General features: G+C 50.3%; 1 protein-coding gene across 1 annotated transcript in view; it reads right to left on the reverse strand.

Annotated features, from left to right (window-relative positions):
* Positions 1-6579, reverse strand: part of DUSP10 (dual specificity phosphatase 10) — a 39464-nt gene that overhangs the window by 2706 nt on the left and 30179 nt on the right. The window contains exon 3 of the mRNA XM_011374455.2: positions 1739-2110. Coding sequence (XP_011372757.1) covers positions 1739-2110 — 372 coding nt within the window. The remainder of the gene's footprint in view (positions 1-1738; positions 2111-6579) is intronic.

Consider the following 6579-nt stretch of genomic DNA (forward strand, 5'->3'; position numbering starts at 1 on the left):
GTGAATGTTTTTATGTGTATAAAACCTGCTGTGTTTTCCCTAAAGCAAGACGTTAAGATTTTAGTTTATTCAGTGATTTAACAATGAAAAGAAAATTGTGCAGACTGTGACGCTGAATTGTTTTCCGGGTTAAATGCCATTTGTTATTTGTTTTCTTTTCCATCTAAAAAAAGCAGGTTAGCCTGAATAACCTATAAAGAATGTGGGTGCTTTAATTGAAATCCTCTTAAAACAAGCATATCGTATGCTACTCACTAAATGGAAAATTTCCTAACTTCCCTCAACTGGAATTAAGTCAGAGATATTGTAACCATAAACAGCTATGTACCAACCAGGAAGTTCCTCATCTACTTGGTGACAAATATTTCTTCCTCGGGGCTCAAGAATGTGAGGTACCTTTGCACCCACAAATGTCTCCAAACACTCCCTGCAGCATCCTGTAGAAAGGCCCCTGGCCTTAGAGGTGAGGGCCCTGGGTTCTGGTCCCTTCTCTGGCACTAAAATCCCTATGACCTTGGAGAAGTCACTTTACTTGTCTGAGTTCAGTGACCACTCAGAATTTCCTTCCAGACAGAATATTCCATAGCTGTGCATTGAAGGCGCATTTAGCAAGGAAGACAGCTGGCCAAAGTGACCAGAGCTGCCAACTCGACAGCAAACCCACCAGCCCCATGGCTGTTAAACCCAAGCATTTTTTTTTTTCTAATGAAAGGGCACCAAACACGAGTGCATTGTCTCTGGGACAGAGGCCAGCAGCAACTTGCTGCAATATTTGGGAAAAGTACTGGGTCACCCTTTGTGGTAATAACGGTCGGAGTCATTTAAAAAAAAAACTGTGGCGTACCTGCTAGGTGCCAGGTGGTCCCCAAAGGAAAATTTGAGCCTTACAACAGCCTGAGGCTACAGAAGCAGCAAAATGTTAAAGTTACAGTTAGGGTCGGGCTGGCTGCTGCCTCCTTCTGGAGACCAAAGCCCGCCGACGGTGGAATGTTCCTCCGTGGGAACTACTCAGTCTACACAATCCGATGTGTCCCGCTTCGGCGAGTCTGGGGTCAGCTCCCCGAGGAAACTCATACTCACAACCCTGCCCTTTGCTACTGGAAGCTAAAGAAACGAGACTGGGCAGGTGGAGGGAAAAAAGAGTCACCCCGCCTGCTCTCTCCGCTCCGTGCTGCGTGAAGCTGTCCCCACACGATCGCGTCTGAGCGGAAAAGACGCTTCAGAAGCAACCCTCCCGCGATGCGACCTGTGCCTCGGCCTCACGTGACGAGGAGGCCGCACTGACCGCAAACTCATCGGCCTCCCGGTGGGGCGGCGGGCGCGCCTGGAGGTGGGGATACGGCCACACTGTTTTATTTCCCGCAGAGGGCCCAGGGGCGGTGGCGGGCCAGAAAGCGCCAGCCCGGCTCTCTGGCCAGTTCCTTACCCTCTGTCGACCCTTTTACACACCGCTGCCACCCCCTACCGCCTCCTCACTGAGAACTCCAGGGATGCGCAGCTCTAGCTAGAAGGAGGCCAACCAAACGCAACGCCTGTCCTTCGCTGTCTGTCCCGATGGGCTCCGGTACGCTCGGTGGGTCACGACTTAGCAGGAGACTCGGGCCGCACCAGGCAGCGGAGCCCGCAAACCTCCCGAGCAGCTCTCGCTGAACCCCAGACATGAACCTTGACCTTGACATCAAAGCCAGAGCCGAAGGGGAAGGGAGGCGGAAGGGAACCCCGCGTGGGAGATGGTTACCGATGAACTCGAAGGCCTCCTCGAAGTACTGCCGCAGGTTCTGCTTGTTGCTGTCGGTGGCCGGCAGCCGCTTGTAGCTGAACAGGCCTTTCTCGTAGTGGAAGAGTGGCAGGTGCGTGGTGACGTTGATGACGTAGCCGATGTTCAGCCGCTGCATGGCGTCCAGGTCCTGGGCGTCCTGCTCGTTGCCGAGATACAGGAAGGGCAGGATGGGCGTGAGCTCGGCGCTCTCGATGTCGGGGGTGGCCGCGGGGGGCTGAGGTAGCGGGCTGGGGGCCGCCGACGCGCCGCCCCCCGCCTCCCTGCACTCCTGCAGGTGGAGGGAGTTGTCACAGAGGTTCTCATGGTTCTGCTTGAAACTGCTGAGTCCGCCTGCAACGAGAGCACAGCGAGCGAAATGACGACGCCTGCCCCTCCCGGGCTGGCCGCACGTGCCCTTCGCCCCCCGAGAATGTGGGTGTCGTTGCCGATGCCGCTTTAGACATATAATATATATTAATTATTCTTATTCTTATTCTTCAATGAAATCAAAATAAAAACGAAAGCCCGTGTGGGGACCCGGGACGAGCCTCGGAGGCTGTCGCTGTGTGCGGGACTTGGCAAATGTGATCTTCATACAAACTGGGGCACGTTCCCCTGGAAAGCGTCTGTGTGGCACCAGGCAATTTCATCAGCAGCAAATCTGATCTGCCTCAGAGAGCCACATGCTTGGTGGCCTACATAGGACCGTGTGCCCTGGGAGCCGAGGAAGGCGCAGATGCCCTCCTCGGGCGGGGAGCTTCTGCCAGCATCTCGGCCAGGCAGGGGTGTGCCCTGCACCTTTAACGAGCTCAGCTCACCCGAATGACAGCTGCGCTCCCAACACAGCAGAGCGGCTAGGAGCCGGGTCTTGGAAGAACCAGGTCACCCTATGCCACCACTTCCGGGCTCTGTGACTGGCGGAAGTTAATTGCTCACTCTGTGCCTCAGTTTCCCCACCTGTAACATGAGGGTCGCGGCCTCTACCCCGTGACTGTGATTGGGAGTCGGGAGCGAATGAAGACACGAAAGGTTCTCGGCACATTGCCTGGGGCACAGTGTCACTCGGCAAGGATTTGCTATTTTTGTTAAGATTGTTTATGTAACGGTCCACAGGTGGAAGCAGTAGACACGCTTGGAAAAGACAAAAATGCTTCAATTTTTCTGACTTTCAGGAAGGCACATGAAATCGCAGCCTCCTTGCCGAGGCCTGTGCAGACATAAACTCATCGGAAACCTCGAATGGACCCCTGAATACACACCTCCAAGCTTAAGGCTCTGCTCTGCCTCCTAAACGTTATGGGGCTAGTGTAAAAAGAAAACCTTAAAATTGCACACGTTCCCTCATTTTTAAAATGCAAACCTCGCCATCAGCCAGCACAGGGTCACTTCTGAGAACGTATCTGAAGGAGATCATCTGACCGAAGATATTCTGCTAGACGTGTACAGACCTTCGCTGCAACATTATCCATTTTACAGGAAAGGTCGCGTTCGAAAGAAATTCAGAGAAGACTTAATTTAGTCAGACAATGAAATATTACATAACCATCGAAGTTGCAAAAAAGCATGAAAACAAAGAAAACGTTTCCGTTAAATATTCAACGAAAAGGTCAACTAAACAACCTTCGCCATACATGTGATCAAGAGCTGAAGGACCATGTTTGCGTTAGGAAATTTATGGATTATAGTTTGTTTAAATTTTTCCTTTAATATTAGATGCATCACACACAAGGATAAACTCGAGGGATTATTATGAGGGTCCAAATATACAAAATACAAGTAAGGGCCACGAACTCTGAGTTGACATTATTCACCGAATTAGCGCTAATTCGCATCAAACAGAAATACACACTCTCTCGAAAACAAGGGAAGTTGGAGACCTCCTCTGAGCCGAAAGCCGCCAGAACACGACATTTACCTCCTCAGATGTACGCCTGACACTGGTCTCGATACTTTCAGAAGATAAGACAGAAAACGAAAGCGTGAACAGGATATGGCTGTGCTGAAGCGAGGGCCGGAAGTCCATTTGCCCTCTAGATTCTGAACGTAACGAATGTCCTTCTCTATTTTGAGTCTCATCTTTGGTGACCATGATGGGAAGCTCCAGACTGGAACCTAGACGGTCAGGGCTATTCACGGCCGGTGCACGCCGAGCTGGCCACGTAAACGAGGGGAGTCATAGTTTAAGGTCCAGAGACGACCCCAAGAATATTCAAAGGGGTAACAGTATGATCGCTTCACTCATAAGCATCAAAACCTATCTTTGAGTTTTGAAAAAAAAAAAAATAGCTATGAACTTATTTTAATTGATTTTTAGAATTAAACGCTACCCTTACTTATTGTTAATGTCTCCTGCTATGAAATCATGATTTTTGAGAAAGTGTGTCTGGGCCCGAAGAGATTATTTTTAAAGTAGACAGAAGACCTGGAACACTTGAGAAACTTCACTGCTGAATACTTAAAAAAAGAACAAAAGAAATTACCCACTATCACCATCACGAGCTCCACACGAGAGACTCTAAAGACGTATTTTAAAATCTGCTTGGCTTGGCCTCCATAAAATTCAAGTAAACAGTTCCACACTGACTCGGTGATGGGAACCTAATTCACTTTTTTTTTCCCCTAAGAAAAAGGCAGTTGCTACACTTTTCCATATAACATGAGAAGAAAAGAAAACAAAACAAACACAGAGGAAGTTTCTAAGGGGGAGGAGAGAGAGAGAAAAAAAAACTACCCTCTGTTCTTATTTAGGGTATACAAACTGTAATTCGTCTTAAAAGCAGCTAGTTAAAAAAAAAAAAAAAAAAGTATACCAGAAAACCCCACACACAGAAACAAGCAGCATACAGCTTTTTAAAATTCTGTGTCCACACCTCTTTTCCCAATGACATCAGCTGGAGGCTCCCCACCTGCCCAGTTGCCATAGCAGTTACACAAAGACACACAATGACATCAGTTGGCATGATATCAGCTCTTTGAGTGCAAACAATACAAGAAGAACTACTTTGTTAAGGCCTTTGGTACAACTGTGTTCTCAGAAGGCAATGATGTAATGCCAACAGGTGGCATGGGACTTCCATTTGCCTAATGGCGGGGGGGCACCCTCTGGGGAAAGCGGGGTGAGAAGCTGAGACAGACAGACACAGAATGCTCCGAGTCACAGGAGGGGCTCACATGCAAAGTCCTGTGTCTATTGTACGTGTAAGCCATGCGGGGACCCGGCTCATGGCATCTTTGGAGACAGAGTGAATAGAAAAGGAAATATTGTAATTCGCACATATGAGCTGGACAAGAAAATTCTCGGTAAAGGGTGTGAAGACACAGTCTCCTGCTCAACGGCCGGTCGGCTGGGCAGCTTCGGCAGGAATTGTCGGGAAGGGCTATGCCTGTCTGCACACTGCAGTCGAAGCCCCCTCCCCCGGGGACGATGCTCCAATTCTCACAGTGCTGGGTCTTCAGAGAGATGCTGGCAGGGAGAAGGGTGTCTTCTCAGGCAGTGGAGGACGAGGCTCGGGAGGAGGGGAGGAACGGAGGGGGCTCGTGTGGTTTCTTCCCCCAAGTGTTTTGCCCCTACCTGACCCCATCACGGACCACTGGAGGCTGAGCTGACCGCTCGCGGAGCGAGGAGCTGTGATTGGTTCATATTTGTTATTACGACAGGAGAATGTGACGACGTGGTGACGATGACGGCAGGGGAGGCCGTGGCGTGTGGCCAGGGGCGGGGGTTCGGGGCACACAGACCCAGGCCGCAGTGTGGTTCCACCTCACCAGAGCTTCGTTAAGCCTCAGTGTACCGATCTGTAGAGTGGGCACGATGGCACCTGTGCACAGAGCTGGGGCACAGGAAGCCTATGTGATTGTGCCGCTGTACAACCGGGCGCTCGATAAATAACGTCTTACGACCCCAATGTCACCTCAGGTGTCCTCGCCCACCGCCGGTCCATGGGACCCCTGCGTTGGGTGCGGTGACTCTGAGGCCAGAATCCCGAACGCCAGCTGTGAGACCCTGCGTTTCTTACCGCTTAGTTCCTCAGTTTCCCCACATATAAAACGCGGACGATAACAGCACCTACCTCACACTGCTGGAGGATTAAACTGATTAATACGAGTAAAGTACTTTGAAACAGTATCTAGCACATATTAAAGCACAGTTTTCCCCGTTACTTTGGGAAACCACCATTTCAAAAATCTAAAAAAATTCTGCTTCATAGAAAGGCTCTAAATAAGTGAGCTAATAATGTTCTAGAGTTTTTTTCCCCTTAAAATTTTAATTTAAAAAAAAAAATAACTAGGAACCAAAGTATCTGAGCAGTTTTAAAGTTTAAATACCACGCTTTTATCATCAAGAGAACTACAGCTTCCTCAACAATCAGACGTCACCGCGTTTGTCCTGCCTGTCCCAGTAAAGGCTGCAGGCCTTCGGGGTCCTGGTTTTTCCAGGGGAAGACCGAATGTTCCCCACTGGAAAATTAAATCGCTCCCCCCGCTCCCCCATCCGCCGGGTCCCCACCAGGCCGAGCCATCTCCCCCGGCACACGGCCGCTTGTCGTTATCAGGACAGATATTTTCGGGGTAGGAGCCACATTGCTGGGGGCATCACGTTTCCAACCCTCATCTCCAAACTGAGTTTTCTGCCAAAATGAGTACGGTCGGCACGAGGATGCTAAATGGCGACGAAGAACACCCAGCGCCTCTGGCGAAAAACGCACGGACACGTGACTCGCCCGCGTCTCCTGCCAGGAGGTCAGTTAGAGGACGACCCCGCCAAAGCCTCGGGTCCTCATTTCAGGGTGAAACCTCTCGCCGTGGACGCTTTTCGGCTC

This window comes from Pteropus vampyrus, unplaced genomic scaffold (assembly GCF_000151845.1).
Source record: "Pteropus vampyrus isolate Shadow unplaced genomic scaffold, Pvam_2.0 Scaffold248, whole genome shotgun sequence".
Taxonomy (NCBI): domain Eukaryota; kingdom Metazoa; phylum Chordata; class Mammalia; order Chiroptera; family Pteropodidae; genus Pteropus; species Pteropus vampyrus.